The sequence below is a fragment of the Peromyscus leucopus genome, chromosome 1 (genome assembly GCF_004664715.2).
Source record: "Peromyscus leucopus breed LL Stock chromosome 1, UCI_PerLeu_2.1, whole genome shotgun sequence".
Taxonomy (NCBI): domain Eukaryota; kingdom Metazoa; phylum Chordata; class Mammalia; order Rodentia; family Cricetidae; genus Peromyscus; species Peromyscus leucopus.
Window position 1 is genome coordinate 4,321,647 of NC_051063.1, and position 15,664 is coordinate 4,337,310.

The window sequence follows — 15,664 nt, forward strand, 5'->3', positions numbered from 1 at the left end:
AAGATAGACACTTGATATTGACCTCTGGCCTTTTTGACATTCAGACATGCAGGAACACGTACACATATAAATGTACATACCATTCCCTGGTGCTGCGGCTCTAAGTCCCCACCCCGCTGTGTGCTCAGCTCCCTTGGGAACACAGATCGCTGCCAGTTCCCTTGTATAACCTGGGCAGGATTGTGTAAGTGACAAAGCCAGGTTCCTCCCGTGACACCCATGTGTGGAGATGCTGTGCTGCTGAGGTACGCCGGCCAGCTCATGGATGTCGCCCTTCAGCGTTCCATTTTGGGTCATTCCCCACTTTAAGCCCATTTCTAACTTTGAAATGGTTATACTTTCGAGTCCCGTTTGTCTGTCTCTGCCCATGCTGCCTCAGAGTGCAGAGAGCAATGCCTCTCAGCTCTTCATTGTGCTTAAACAGCTGTCCTGAGTGAAACGTCACAACAAGCACACACCTGGAACCTTGGCAGAGGCTAAGCAGTTCAAATTTAAAGAGGCCAGAACTCGAAGTGCTTGCTGACCACAGGGTGCCCGAGCCCCTAAGAGCCGCTGCTGGGCTGAGGCAGCGAGTGCAGCCCGGGCACGCACTTAGCTCACTGCCACTGCAGATCTAGAATCAGATTGTGGAATCAAAAAAACTCAAATAAGTGCAGCTGGCTTGACTCTGGCAGTCAGTTCCACGCTGCCCTCAGGATACAACTTATAGTGTCTACATTCACCCAAGACTTCACTTAGAAAATAATACTGATTCAAGGCTTACCCAGTCTACTAGAGTTCCAGGCCAGCCAGGGCCACATAACAAGACTCTGTGTATCTGTGTATGTGTGCTGGGGGGGTGGGACACACTAGGGAGGAGATGGAAAGCCATTGTGCAAAGACACAGCAGGTAAAAACCCTGACAACTTGAATTCAATCTTCATTAACACGCAGTGGAGAAGATCCCTGAAATCTGACCTCCACACACACACGTGCTCACACACACACACACCTGCCCCCACCATATAATAAAATTAAATTTTAAGGACTTGAAAACCAATAGAAATTTTCAATTTAGAGTTGTGTGCTATCAACAGAACTGTAAAATCAGAACCAAAGGCTAGCTCCCCACTAAGCTTTACATGGCTGACCTTGGTTGTCAACTTGACCACATCTGGAATCAACTAAAACCCAAGCAGCTGGGCACATCTGTGTGGAGGATGTGAGGTAGGAAGACCAACCCTAATTCTGGGCCATACTTTCTAGCGGCAGCCCACACAAAAGCACATGGAAGGAAGCTTTTGCTCCTTGCCTGTGCACCCTCTCTCCCTGAGACATTCCTTCTCGTATCAGAACCTGCTTCTTTAGGATTCTTCATGGAGACTGAAGACCAGCTGAAATGTCCCTTGTGGACTCTACTGAATTCGTGGCCTTTTTACCAGACACTCGTTGTTGGGACTAGCAGGACCACAGTCTGTAAGCCACTCTAATGAACCCCTTTCAATATATGTAATGCATTCTGCCTGTTCCTCTAGAGAACCCAATGCACCAGTACTCTAAAACTTTCAAACATTCATCCTGAGAACCCGAAATCTCAATAGGAAAAAGGTTTCTGAATGGCAACTATTCACCAAGTACAAAACAAACTGCCTGGATGTTATGAGAAAGTTGATCTAAACTACAAGACTGTTCAAGGGACTCCTTTACCTCAGACTAGGTGGAGCATGTGAAATCCAGCCAAGCTATTAAAACTGAAGCACAAAAGGCGGGTGCCACCATAGCTGCTGTGGCCACATTACACGGGATATGGCGCCACCTTGTGGTCACTCTTAAACAAACCACTTGTTACCAGAGCAATCCCAGCCTGTCACCTAATTTTAGTGGGAAAAGGAGATCATTATATTCTACAGGAACTTGAAGCACTAAGGGTGTTTTCAAATGTCCTCAAAGAACACCACATTCTGGTCAGTCACTTTTATAATTTTATTGATTTTTTTTCTCTTCACATCTATTAAAATAGAAATAGCACATGAACAATAGCTGCTTCTCCCAAAACCTCAATTCAATTGATTGCCTCAGAAAGGCCATCAGAACAGTGTCCCTCAGGGCTACAGTCAGTGGTATGCTTGCTTGCTTGCCTTGCCCTGGGTTCAGTTCCCAGCACTGGAGAGGAACGGGACAAAAACAAAACTACAAACCCAAATCTACAACATTGCCTCTTCCCTCCCCTGAAAAAGCACTGGAGACCCACAAGACACAGGCAGTCAGAAATCGAGGCCGCTGTCAGCCGACGCCTAGCTGCTTGCCCCTTCTCCTCACAGCTCCTCCTTCCATCAGCTAAGCCTGGGCTGGGGGCTGAAGAACAGTCAAGGTCTACAGTCACCCCACCCACAGCAGCCAGCCAGGGAATCCTCTCCCACACTCCCACCCAGACCATCTTTATCTGCTTCTTTCAAATGTGCTGCTTTCAGTTTCACAGCACAATGGGTGCAGTGTCCGATAGCCTGCCTGAGAAGTGGTTTGAGCCTGACATCATTCCTGAGCTAAAAATGAGGACAAGCAAAGCTGTCCTTCCTGCCGCAACATCAAGGGGAGGCTCTGAAGGCAGTTCTGGGGAAGAAGCAGCCTCTCTTCCAGAAGAGGAGTGAACACTGAGGGTATGAAGCAGACATCGGGTCCGGGGACAATGGAGGGGAGGACACATTTATTTTCCCCTCTTGAACTTCCCAGCTCCCCCAGTCTTGGCTTTCTTCTTGGCAGGCCCCTTGGGTTCTGGCTCCTTGCGCTTAGCTGAGGAGAGTGAGCCGGTCACCTTGAAGAAATCATCTAGGCGGCCCTGGGTGCTGCCCTGGCGGCTCTTACTCAGTCGCTTGACCCCACTGCGAATTCGCTCCTCAGAAAACTGCTTTTCCCCACACATGAATTTGACCAACTCCTCTTCATTTGGCTCACTCCACTTCAGCTCCACAGACTCGGGGTCCAGCACCTCAGGCTCCAGGAAGAGCTGCTGAGCTTCCTTGTGGAGCCAGTTTTCTGGAACAGGGTACTTGTTGGGATCCAGCCGCCGCACAATCTCCTCAATGCTCTTATGCTTCTGGATGAGGTCCACGGCCCGCTTGGGCCCAATGCCCCGGATACTCTCGCAGTAGTCACTACCCAGCAGGATGCACAGGTCTACAAACTGCTCCTGGTTCAGACCCAGCTCCTGCAGGACTCGGCTCAGGTGGAACTCCTGGATGGGCAGCTTCTTGGCCTCACTGGCAGTCAGATGTCGCATTAGTACGGGGCTGCCAAAGGTGAGGCAGTCCATGTCCTCCGTGGCTGCAGCATAGACTTTGCCAGCCTTCACCAGGGCAGCGCAGCTGGCCTCCGCCTCACTGGGTGCATCGAGGTACGGGATGCCCATGAGACTCAGCAGGTGTTTGCACTCATCATTGTGTTGCTTGGTGACCTTCACCAGCCGCTTGGTGAACTTTTCCACCTCTTCCTCTACCCCAGCCTCCTGGGCCTGCTGCAGCTGCTTCTCGGCCTCAGCGCGCCTCTCACTTCGTTTGGCCAGCTCACCTGACTTCAGCTGTGGTGGTTTGCCATCGAAGACATAGACAGGCTTGATGCCGTTCTCCATCATGCGGATGGTACGGTAGAACATCCCCATCAGGTGGCTGGTGGTCTCCCCTTCCTCGTTCTGCAGCACATCCCCACCCTGACGAACAGCAATGAGGAACTGGTAAATGCTCATGGAGGCATCAATGGCCACCTTGCGACCGAAGTAGCTCTTGATGTCATTCTCCCGGATGGCACTGGGAGCCACATCAGCAATTAGTTTGGCAAGCCTTGGAGCACTTCCCCATTACTGTAAACACAAGGAGCATATGGTCTAAACACATAAGTGATGCAGTGAAGAGGGGATCTTGCGAGAAACAGGTGAATCCAAAGGTTGTGCTATAAATTAAGACAACATACCCGATCATATTCACGTTTAAATAATCAAATTTACTTTCACAGAGAACCGACAAGACCGTACTAGAAGACCGCGCAGTACTAGCTCGAAGACTTGCAGATCAAGCGTTGAACAAGATTAGTCACCATTACTCAAGAATCTATGCAGCTCTCACTCACCTACCTACTCATAAGGGAGCATGACCTAATTGAACGAGCAGCAACCAGAATGGCTGTGCTCTAGGTATGAGACCCTGTCAGTGTCCACCGATGACACGTCAACTCTAAGCAGAGCTACCTCGATAATAAACAAGCACAAGCTTTGTCACACATAAGCGCACTTCACCGTTCATCCTCAATCTAAGTCGGGATACAGAATGACAAGAGTTGCGTGGCTCCAGCCTGTCATTTTTACAGTCACATCGCTCTCTTCTACTCCTCACCGCTGAATGTTGCTCTCCAGAGTAAACACCTCTACCCTAGTGCAATTTACCTATGGATCCCCTGTCCTGCACTCTGCTCTCTTCATAGTCCGAGATATACCTCGGTGAAGTGCGATGTACCCCACTACGTGCGACTGGATGAATGATGCTCTGGCTGTCTCCCGCTACCTTCACATCCAGTTGTCTCTGCAGTCTGGTCATTCAGCATGGATTGCTGTGGGGGAGTTTGTATAGTCCTCCTCCTGTGCTTCTCCCACCAGACTAGTCTGAACCGTTGAACCCTCATAAACTCAATAAGCATTTGGCTGCTCGTCACACGAGTGTGTGCGTCCTCTCAGATTGGCTGGTGCAAGCTAGTGCGTGAGCGCGCACCTACGCTAAGTCTACTTGCAGATTCTACTGCGTCTCTCACTCTCCATCAACTCTGTTGGCCTGTGCCGCCAAAACTGCGTAATTATCACACCAGGAGACACATGTAATACTGATTGCTCACACACTGTATGATCTGCCGCTCGCTCAAATTACGTTGCTCTTCTCTCTCACGCTTCAGTACTGAATTGTCAGTTTGATTTTGCTGGGTAAAATAGACCTGCAGTAATGTAAAGGAGTAGAGGCATGAGGTAGGTGAGGCCAATTGGTGAGTGATGCATCATACGCTTGGGGTGGGTGGGGGCGGTGGATACTTATGATGGAGATGCACAGACGCGGTTCTCTTGATAGCCCGAGAGTATTCCTAGAACTCATTTACCGATAGAAGACGTACATAGAGGCTCCTGGTAACCCATTCACAGAGACTTCTGCTCTCTCTCGGTGGCTCAATGTCGTGCTCGCTGTGAGGTTAAAGGTGGCTGTGCGAGCCACCACACTGGGCAATGGGCAATAGCCTTGTTAATCCGCACCTTAGAGAAAGTCGAGAGGCTACCAAGGTGGATCTGGAGTGTTCAAGCGGCCACCGCTTAGTCTAACTTACAAGTCCCAGGCAGCCTAAGGTACTTCTACTCTCACATGTCAGCGAACGGAATGCTCTCGAAAAACAAACAAAAGCCATTGAGTGGTGACATGAGCGAATGGGCGTGTTAAGCATAAAGAGAGTGGCGTGACATGTGGTGTGCGTCAGTAAGAGCATCACTCGGTTCTGGAGGTCAGACTCCGGAAAGGCTGAGGAGACAGGTGGATGCGTCCTCGAGTTCAAGCGACTATCACATCATCTTGACGCGCACACGCTTATACACAGCTTCAGGACAGCGACTTACTCGAGTATGCTCAAATACATACAGAGCAACAGCCCTTCTTCCTACTTATAGGGTATGATGGAGAGTGATCGGCTATGATTGTCACTTTTATTCTTGATTGTTCATGGCAATTTATATCCAGTCATTTTTGTGTAAATGCAGGTAATGAATGATTTTAAATACGATGAGTATTTACCTATAGGTTCATTTTGCATTGCCCACTATGATAGTGTGCACACAATAAGAAGTAATCTTATCTAACTTTCATGAAACTAATGACACTATATAACCCCTCCGATCCCCCCACCAAATACCTCAGCTATACGCGCTGCGCATAATTCTACCTGATGCAGAGGGAAACCTAATGGAAAGCCTGCCGTCTCATCTATTGCTCAGCCTAGTGTCATTTTTCTGCCCTTCCTTTCCTCACTTCTCCATAGGATTTGGTGATTACTGTGGTTCCCCCGTATTGAAATACAAGCCAGTCAAAAGGTTTCAGCCTTAGGGACGAGGATGTAGGCTCAACTGGTGATCGCTTGAAGTTGCCGTGTGGATGCCCTTGGCACTTAACAATCAAATAAAAATCCAGCTATTGAATCCAGTCGCTCTCATCTGTGAAACCACTTGGTGTGGATGAGCTAGTGGGTGTGTGACATGGATGCTGACGGACGAATGCTTCATCGATCTTGTGATAGAACACACTGGGTCACTGACTTACAGGACCTCAACACCTACGCCAGTGGCCTGCTGCAACTGAGGACATCCGAGATTCTTCATACTTCCTGTGAATCACAATATAAGTCATCCCATGATCCTTCGCTGTCGGATACTGAGTTCAGTAAAAACATAGACAGAATCATTTCCTGCTTATCGCTCATAACTAGGTCTAAGGCGACCACCCTCAGTAATGCTGAAGATGAGCCACCACTCCACACCGTATATGCCTGTGGTAGCGGGCATGATTCCCCATTCAGACCCTCTGATTATAAAACACACTTCACATTACCGCCTAACCTTTTCACGCTGGACGTCATATTATCAAGACAGTGTGAGCCTCAGTTCGTTCACACAGGCAGTGTCGGAGACCCTTTCTGTTCCTCTTAGCCGGATAACACATCCAGCCCGCCACCTTCCAGTATGGAAGCCTTAAATATGATCCATGGCTTAGGTGAGGATACATAAAAACTCGCCGCCAAGGTCAACGGTGATCAACCACCCACCGTTATTAACTGGGCCAGTCTCTTCAGATATATTCATACTCCTTGTATCCAGAAATCGTCCTAGCGGCTTTTTCCAAACACCCCCTCCTAACCCCCCCGGCCTAAAATATAGAAAGCAAAGTGCTCAGGGGCTTGAGAGATGCTCAGGGGTGCTTAAGAATCACTGGCTTGTCTTCCAGAGGACCGAGTTACAATACTCACAGTCGTCCAAATGAGGCAGCTCACATCTGTCTGAACTCCTATTCTCCGGGGACTATCGTTGACACCCTCTAAGAGTATCATGCATGCACGGCCTAAAACACCCACTGAATATAACATTATAAAATAAGAAACCAGCCGTCTATCAATTCAACAAAAATAATCATCAGTTGTCTTACTTGACAACAAATAAACCACGCCCCCACTCCCCAAAAAACGATAAGAGAAAAAGAAGCAGTGTTATCTTGCGTGATGTCAGCAGTACATTTTGATCCCACAATTCCTAAGATATTGAGTATTACAATAACCACCCCTCTCTCCCTAACATCCAATCATCAAGGCCTCCTGGGAGAAAAACAGGCTCTGGTTCTTCCCAGGGTGGGCGGGTATGTACATGACGTTCGAGTTCCGTGTGGTCCGATCAGTCCACTAACAAAACTTCTCGTCCCTCTTCGACCCGCGTTTTCCCCCAAACCTAGCAAAACCCAAGATATCGGTCTTACGTCGCTCTAGTACCCCGCCAGACTCAGGCAGAAAGGCCTGAACAGTCGCTCTTCTAGTGGTTTGGGGTACAGGCTGATGAGTCCTCACAGGGGTAAAAGAAATAATATCGCTTCCTACCGGTAAGACAGAGAGGTGAGGCTCGTCAATATAGCCCGCGCCCCCCCCACCCCCCCCCCCCCCCTCCCCCCCTACTCCCCCCACCCCTCCACCCCGCCCCCCGCCCCCCCCCCCCCCCCGCCCCCCCCCCCCTAGCTCGCAATGGTATCCAATCGGGCCGCCTAGGCGTCTAGCCTCCGTCGACTTATATCTGCGCCGACTTTCAGAGTACGTCTTAGCCGCAAAAGCTTCTCCCTATCGACACTGCGAGCGTCATCGGCAACTATGTTGTGTTCCGGTATTGGTCCCCAGCGTCCTTAGGACAGTCCCTAGCCCGCGCTTCTATGCGCGAACCGAAAGCTCCCGACTTCGCACGCGCTCTCACAGCTGCCTCGGTCCTCTGACTCCACCGCCGACGAAGCATGACTCCGTGGCGAAAATGTTAGTGCAGACCCCGCCCTACCTGTCAGCACGCTAGCTTCGGATAGTGGCGTCGTTATCTCCTCGGGCAACGTGATCATAAAAGAGATCCCTGGCCTACTACCCTCCCCACAGTACCGACCTAATGGTTGCCTCGCATCATCCAGACCGAGTCTCCTTGCACTACGACTCCCCAGGTCCTACCGCGTACATCTTGAAGCCACGGACTACAAACGTCCGAACTCAATCCTGCCGACGCTGGCAAGGGATCTTCTCTGGCTCATACGCACGCGTTGCGTGCCTGCCACTGTGATTTCATTCCTCTAGATCGGTGCTCGACGTGTGATTTATCCTGTGCGAGGGTCAATGACTCTCGTGAGATAAAGGTAGGGGTCTATAGGCTGTGATGCGCAGGGAATCCCTCGGATGGTCCGGTCACAAGTTCTTCCGCGGAGCCGCGCTCCCCTCCGCTGCCTAGCTCGACGTCGCTGCTCTGCCGACTGCGGGATCCCATGTTTAGGGGTCTGGTGTAACACATGCCATAGCCCCACATAGTGTAATGAATCAGGTGATCCATGACAAGCCTTTTACTGAGCTTCGTGATTTAGTAAATGGACTGTGTGTGCACTGAGTGTGGTGCGACAGTCATCAGTATTGAATAACGTCTTTCTCTCTGCGCATTTGTTATCTGCTCTTTCTCTAGTAGCATCAGGTGATAGTCGTCGTCAGACATATCTCCCCTATCTCTACAGCTGACCATTGATGACATATATAGGGACTATTTCATTACTCCGCTGCCTCCGACATGAACTCACGCAGGCAGCTTACTGTCTGGTCTGCTGGGGAGCTCTCACCAGGTGCGTGCTGTACTACGCCTTCGTGATCTCATCTATTATCCATGTGGATCCTCTCTTATTACATGCCCACGTCTCCGACGTAAGTGACTGGTCTATCAGTTCTCGGGTTTATAACTCGATCATGCACTTCATGATGTCGCTCTTATCATTTTGAAGGTCGACTTCCTGTTTGCCAAACACATGGCGTGCAATTTGAGGCTCCATAACATCGCCCCCACATCGTCATTTGCTTTGTTATAGAGGGGCAAAGGTGCATAACGACTCATATGTTATACTGATTAATTGAACTTCCTCTCTCTCTCATTAGAACATGAGCTTTCGCTTCGTATATCGCTCTTGGGTTGCTATGTATCCTGGACCTTTTAGATAGCTAATTGCGCTAACGTGTGTAGTCCGAACAATCAAGTGACATAGAAGTTTATAATATATGTACATGAACTTTACTGGTTTAGCCCTTCACGGGGCATCTCTCTCATAATCCTTCTCTGCGATCGCTAGAATAAAACAAATAACCTATTCGAGTGTTTACTCTAGTCCGTAGGCGATAAGTAAACTAGATTGAGTGTCAACATTTCATCCTCCACTGCTCGCGAAATTCAGAATCAAGACCGTGTGGTGAAAACACTTAGCTGTCACTGATAGTAACCTACTAACTCATAAACTCCAATCATTTGGATTTCAAGTAAAATATAAAGAACCAATGTTCTTTTATTTCCCAACGCTTTGATAATATTCCCACATATAAGTTATCTGTTCTTCATGCCAGAGCATGGTCCCCGGTTCCCCTAAGCGCTTTACGCGTAAAGAGTTTATCTGAATAGAACTTGAGATCTAGGGTGCAGCTTTGGTCTTCCTGCACAGAGTTGTGTCTTGTAGAGTCTGGACACAGGTCCAAAAGCAGTGGAGATTGTGGGCAAGCTTTTTCTTTATGTGTTTTTTCTCCAGACAGATCCATGATTGTCTTAGTGGTCACTGGCCAGAAAACCCTAAGAGCTATTTATCTCCATCCCTTTCTATACCTGAGCCTCTGACTCAGCTTCTCTTCTTATCTCATGGAAAGAAAAGCTGCCACCTCCGTGCTTTGTTACTGTTTTTGTTTTGTTTTGTTTTTCCAGTGCTGGGGATCACACGTAAGACTTCGTGTATGCTATGCAAATCTTCTACCACACAGCCTGTCACATCCCTACTTTAAGATGTGATTGTAAGGCTGGGGAGATGGTTCAGTGTGTAAAAGGGTTTGGTGTGCAAGCCTAACCTAAGTTTGGATCCTAGAACCCACGTTATTTTTAAAAGCCAGTTGTCGTAACCCCAGAACTCATAGCAAGATGGCAAATGGAAGCAGGAGAAGTGCTCAGAAGCCTGAGGGCCAACTAACCTGGAGTGTGTGTCACAGTGACCACCCTCAAAAAAAAAAAAAAAAAACAGAAAAAAGAGACCTTGCCTCAAACACAGCAGAAGGCGACTCTGAGAAAGTTGTCCTTTAACCCCCTCACAAATTTAAAACGAAAGTGGGTAGGGAAGCTGACCTGCAAAATGGTTCAGCAGGTAAATATGCCTGCTGTGTCAAGCCTGGTGACTTGAGGTCAGTCCCTGGGATCCACATGAAGGAAGGAGAAAACCAGCCTTTGCAAGTTGTCCTTTGACCTCCCCATGCTGCACCCACACACATGCAGAGTAGCTAAATTTATAAACTTTAAAAATGCTTACACATATACATACACACACATATGTATAGACACACACACACACACACACACACACACACACAGTTACTTGGAATTTCCATTCCCATAGTGAATCACTTGAAGGAGTTCTCCACTTCCCAGGCTGAAGTGTGCCTCTAACAGTCTCAGTAGTACATAGCTGCTCCAGAGTCTCCCCAGATTGAAACTAAGATTGATCTCCTTTCTTCCCTAGGAGCTCGAGGCCATGAGTAGGTACACCAGCCCGGTCAACCCGGCTGTCTTCCCACACCTGACTGTGGTACTTCTGGCCATCGGCATGTTCTTCACCGCCTGGTTCTTCGTGTATCCTTTTACTGAACAGCCAGGGAGCCAGAATTAGTGGCCAAAGAACTGAGGGAGAAACCACATTGGGTGACTACACCTTGCTACTTTTTCCTTTAGGTGGGGTTGAGACGTTAGTTCAGTTTGTTCTTGAGACAGAACTAAGGTTCAAAAGGTGGTTTGTTGGTATTTAGGGGGTTGGTTTTGTTTTGAAAACTCAGAAGGCTGACCTGAAACTCACAAGGGTCCACCTGCCTCAGCCTCTAGCAGAGTGCTGGGATTATAGGCATCCACGACTGCACCAGCAGGAAGGTGATTTAAGCAGGGATGTGCTCAAGTGTCAGGAAGTGTGGTGCCTAGTCTTAGCTGTACCGTGAGTAAGGTGTGATTAGAGGTGACTGGCCTAACCACGGTGGGCTTCTTTTCCTCGTGTTGTGGAGCATCAGAGCCTGTGTCATCTCTTGGCCCCCTCTGCCTGGCTGCACCAAGCCAGACAAGCCTCCCAGGAAGCCCTTAGCCTGTGTTTCCCACACGGAGTGATCCTAGACAGCTCCTTCACTGTAGTCTATCTTTGCTTGTCTTGTTTTTGTTTTTTGAGACAGGGTTTCTCTGTGTAACCCTGGCTGTCCTGGGACTCGCTCTGTAGACCAGGCTGGCCTTGAACTCACAGAGATCTGCCTGCCTCTGCCTTCCAAGTGCTGGGATTAAAGGCCTGCACCACCACTGCCCAGCTCTCTCTGCTTCTCCTTAACTGTCCTCCTAGTTACGAGGTCACCTCCACCAAGTACACACGTGATATTTACAAAGAGCTCCTCATCTCCTTGGTGGCCTCACTCTTCATGGGTTTTGGAGTCCTCTTCCTCCTGCTCTGGGTTGGCATCTACGTATGAGTCCCCAAGGGTAAGAGCTGTAACAAGCTGGTACATGCCTGAAGAAGCCTCCTACAGTCATATCAGTGGGTCATGGGGACAGAAACACTGGGGTACATCAGGTCACTCCCCACCCTCCTGGGGATTTGAGCCAAGTGTGACCTGGTGTGTCAGTTCTGAGTTCTCCACATTACTCAAGGCCTCACTCGAGCTTTGGGGTATACTTGGTAGGGCTGTGGGTGAGGGCTACCTGTGTTTTTACATCTGCGTTCTCCCAAGTCCTACCAGTGACTTGGAAAGGATCTGGGAATTAAAACAGATAAGCACCAAACAGGTTACTGAAGATCATTCTGGTGACCGTCTTCAGGGACTCTTGCACAGCCCTCGTGCTCAGGGAGCACAGGGCTACAGGGAGGGGCTGTAGAAGGTCACTGGGCTCATTCTCAATTCTGCTTTCCTCTTCCAGGTACCCACCAGGCAGCTTCACCAAGTCCCTGCTTTTGTAAATTAATTTTTTACCATTGCTACAAGTGTCCCACCTGCTGTTTACAATAAAGACAGATGTGTGACAGACCTGCCTCATGTCCATTCGGGGGGTGGGGGGCGGCGGCAGGGCACTGGGGTCTCCTTGACTGTTAAACTCCCACCCTTTCCCACTTCCCAGCTGCCTTTCACCTGATGCTGGGAGTTGGTGTTCTCTTCGTGGGCCAGGGCTGTGTGCAGTGTCGTCTTGTCGTTACTTTGAGGCTTACCTGTCAATAGGAAGGGTCCAGGCCTGCTTTTAAGTTGTTTTTGAACAAACTTCTCCAGTCAGTTTTACCCTGGGCCAGTCTTCTCTGAACTCAGCCACCCTTCTGTGGGCTGTGGTCCTCTAGGCTCAACCTGTTCAAACTTAGCTAGGCTCAACCTGTTCCCTTAGCTAGATTCTTTCTAGGTGGGTAGTGGCAGGTTTGTGGAGAAGGTTTGCTGGAGGTGTTATGTGGCCAACCCAACCCTCAAATCCAAGAATGAGGGGCATGAAGATCTGGAGTGACCCTCTGGCCCTCTGGTGTGGGGGCCAGGATATTCTAGGCCCCTCAGAAACTAGATTCTAGCCAGCTTGGCCTGAGATGGCTCCCCTCCCATCAGAACAATCTCAAGAAGACGCCAGGAGGCAAGTTCAGATACAAAGCAGTATTTATACATTTATTTATATATGTATATTTACTTCAGAAGAAAAGGACAGTTTCGGGGACAGGAAGCAAGTAGGCCCAGTGGCTTCCCTCTGCGTTCCTCAGAGTCAGTACATGATAAATAGGAGTCAGAGCTCAGGGAGAAGATGGGGAGTTAACGGCAAGGGAGACACTAGGAACACACAGGCCACTAAGGGGTCAATCATGGGCAGGGGTCTGTCCTGGGGGCCAATATACAGCTTAAAGCAAGGGGAGATTAGCCCAGTGGCTATAGGAACACACCAGAAGGGAGAGGAAGGGGGGACCAGCCAGGCTGTCAGCTTCCAACCTGTGGCCCTTTTACCTCCCCCTAAGCCCTTTTACACTTGGGGCTTAAGGCAACTTTGGTCCAAGGTTGACCCCCTCAAGCAGCTTGGAGCCCACGTTTGGCCCCAACTCACACTGAGGACCGCTCCCCAGGTATGCGAACAGGCAGCTGCCAATGGGCCTAGGCTGGCTGTGTCCAGATGGACTCCAGGGGTAGTGGAGGGTCACTTTCCAGTTAAGGACTGAGGGGCCACAGTCCAAGAACACGTCCCCCTCTGGTGAGGGAGCTCCAGCATGCTACTAAAAGCCATGGGGCTGGACAGTCTTAGGCACTGCAGGAAGAACTACCCTGTGGGAGGGCAGAACAAAGTGGTTTAAGGCAGGCATGGCCCGTTGGGGGGACCATGATTCCTATGGCAGAACGAAGGAGTGGAGCCAAGTCGGGGAGAAAGCTTGGGGGCAAGGTAGCCCTGCTGTTTCCCTATCCTGAGGATAAGTGCTTTGAGATCATGGCAGGACCCACCGTGGTTCATAGGCTTCTCGGACTCAGCTCCCCTATAGAAAGGCCTCCCGTTGAGAGCTGAGAATGGGAGGTTGGAAAAGGCAAGGCCAGGTGTCCCCAGGGTCAGAATACAGCAAGGTACGAGCCGTTCCCCTCCCACTGCTGACCCCATGACATGTGGCTGAACGACTGCAGCACTCTTTCCAGGAGCTGCACGTGACCTCAGAATGCTGCAGGTGCTGCTAAGAAATGCTGAAGCTGTCACTTGAGTACAATCTTTTAACCCAAACCCACCACTCCTCTCTCGGGGGTGGAAGAGGCGGAGATGGGGCCCACCGAGCATGGATCCAAGCCTGGAGAGAGGAACTTTGATCTGGAGGGGACCAGGGTCTTCCTGTCTACTAGTGTCCCTCTAAGCTGAGGCCCACTCAGCTTTCCAGCTCCTTCCTACTCCTTGCTGCCCTGGTTTAAGTGCATTTAGTAATTACATCATTGATAAAAGTTATCTGCATCCACCTTCCAGCGGAAACCAGCCTCCTGCTTGCAGGGATTCCCGCTCCTCTGCTCAGAGAATGATCATGTTACTAACTCCATCATGAGCTTGGGCAACTCCCAGGAACACAGATCTTGGGAGCTCACAAGGGCACCTCCCCTTCTAGGATACTCCAAGTTCGGGGGTCCAAGGCTTACCTGACCTATTGGCCCCACCGTGAGGGTCTGTGAGGGTGGCTCCATCCGGCACCAGTAGACTTAAGGCACAAGGGCAGCTTCTCCAGCCATCCAGGGCTGGCCCTGACTGCCTCAGGGATTCTTAAGAGCTAATCTCTCCTGGGGAGAATTCTCCTGAACCAACCACATTAAAGCTTAGAAATCCAGGTCTAGTGTAACAGTCAAACCCCAGAAGGTCTACTACCAAGCTGTCCCTCCTGGGAACAGCATAAAGGGTGAGAGTTATCAGCTCTCCATGGACTCATGGGGTCCAGCTAGGTGTTACAGGTCTGGGTCCAACCCTCATAGGCCTTCTCTCCACCACAGCTCATAAGGAAAGGCAAGGAGAGAGGGAGTGGACCAGTCGGGGCCGTAGCTTCCCCGTGCCTACAGGGCCCTGCACCCAGCCTCCAGCAACCATATCTAGACAGCCATGAATTGGTCCTGTGCTGCCCCAAGGAGGTGGCCAGAAGGAAGGCCCAGGATGCTGGTCACTCTAGCCCCCTCTGCTGTGTGAGGGTGACCAGCTTGCCCAGAAGCTCCAGTGTGAAGATTTCCAGTCTCCCCAGTCAAGGGAGGCAGGGAAGAGCAGAAAGCTGGCCTGCAGCAGGCTCCAGTGTAACACATTGGCGTCCAGTGTTGAGGGCCCAGGGGAACCGATCCCAGCTGTGGCCCTGCCTCGGGAGACAGCTCAGTCACACAGGCGGTAGAAATGGAAGTAGTAGTCTGTGGCCGGCTGGATGCCGGCCTCTGAGCTGCAGTTGGCCTGACCCTGTGCAGAAGGGATGTGAGGATGGGGGAGGTGGTTGCCCCAAGCCCCACCATGCTTCCCAAAGCCCTCATTCTTCTCCCAAGCCCCACACGGCATAGACGCGCCCTCTGCCTCTGTGGGCAGGAGGGCCTGTGTGCTCACCAGCAATGCCACCCGGAAGTGGTATGTGAATTCACGGAAGGACAGGATGGTCACTGGCCACCGATGAGAGGTGCCCTCGAGAGAGAAGGAAGAGAAAGGTCAGGGCAGCCTTGTCCTAACCATCACTCCTCTCACCATGGCTATTACAGCCCAGGGTGAGCATATTCCACTTAGAGCAGGGGCAGCCACCCTCCACATCCTGCCTTTCCCAGCCCTGGCCTCCCTTTGTCTTGTAGCTCCCTGTGCGCTAGGCTTGTGCAAGTATCTCATTAACCCTGCCCACAACTGCTAACATCTGCA

The 15,664-nt window shown here is 50.4% G+C and overlaps 3 protein-coding genes across 3 annotated transcripts in view; 1 reads left to right on the forward strand and 2 right to left on the reverse strand.

Annotated features, from left to right (window-relative positions):
• Positions 1-1,943: 1,943 nt before the first annotated feature.
• Fen1 (flap structure-specific endonuclease 1) lies at positions 1,944-3,950 on the reverse strand. Its single transcript, XM_028884309.2, has 2 exons — positions 3,943-3,950; positions 1,944-3,812 (listed from the first exon to the last, which is right to left on the reverse strand). The coding sequence occupies exons 1-2, from the start codon at positions 3,948-3,950 to the stop codon at positions 2,684-2,686; spliced, it is 1,137 nt and encodes a 378-aa protein (XP_028740142.1). The 3' UTR covers positions 1,944-2,683.
• A 6,467-nt stretch (positions 3,951-10,417) lies between these two features.
• Positions 10,418-12,336, forward strand: Tmem258 (transmembrane protein 258). The gene is made up of 4 exons (XM_028884346.2): positions 10,418-10,424; positions 10,806-10,915; positions 11,658-11,794; positions 12,230-12,336. Exons 1-3 carry the CDS (start codon positions 10,422-10,424, stop codon positions 11,782-11,784), a joined length of 240 nt encoding a protein of 79 aa, XP_028740179.2. The 5' UTR covers positions 10,418-10,421; the 3' UTR covers positions 11,785-11,794; positions 12,230-12,336.
• Positions 12,337-12,921: 585 nt separating this feature from the next.
• Myrf (myelin regulatory factor) overlaps positions 12,922-15,664 on the reverse strand; it is a 31,999-nt gene continuing 29,256 nt past the window's right edge. The window contains 2 exon segments of the mRNA XM_028884281.2: positions 12,922-15,223; positions 15,365-15,439. Of these exon segments, the coding sequence (XP_028740114.1) occupies positions 15,143-15,223; positions 15,365-15,439 (156 nt within the window). The 3' untranslated portion in view covers positions 12,922-15,142.

Excerpts from the sequence above, each read along its gene's own strand:
- Tmem258 (XM_028884346.2), top strand. Across the intron at positions 10,916-11,657 it reads TTCACCGCCTGGTTCTTCGT|TTACGAGGTCACCTCCACCA; the intron begins GTATCCTTTTAC and ends CTGTCCTCCTAG.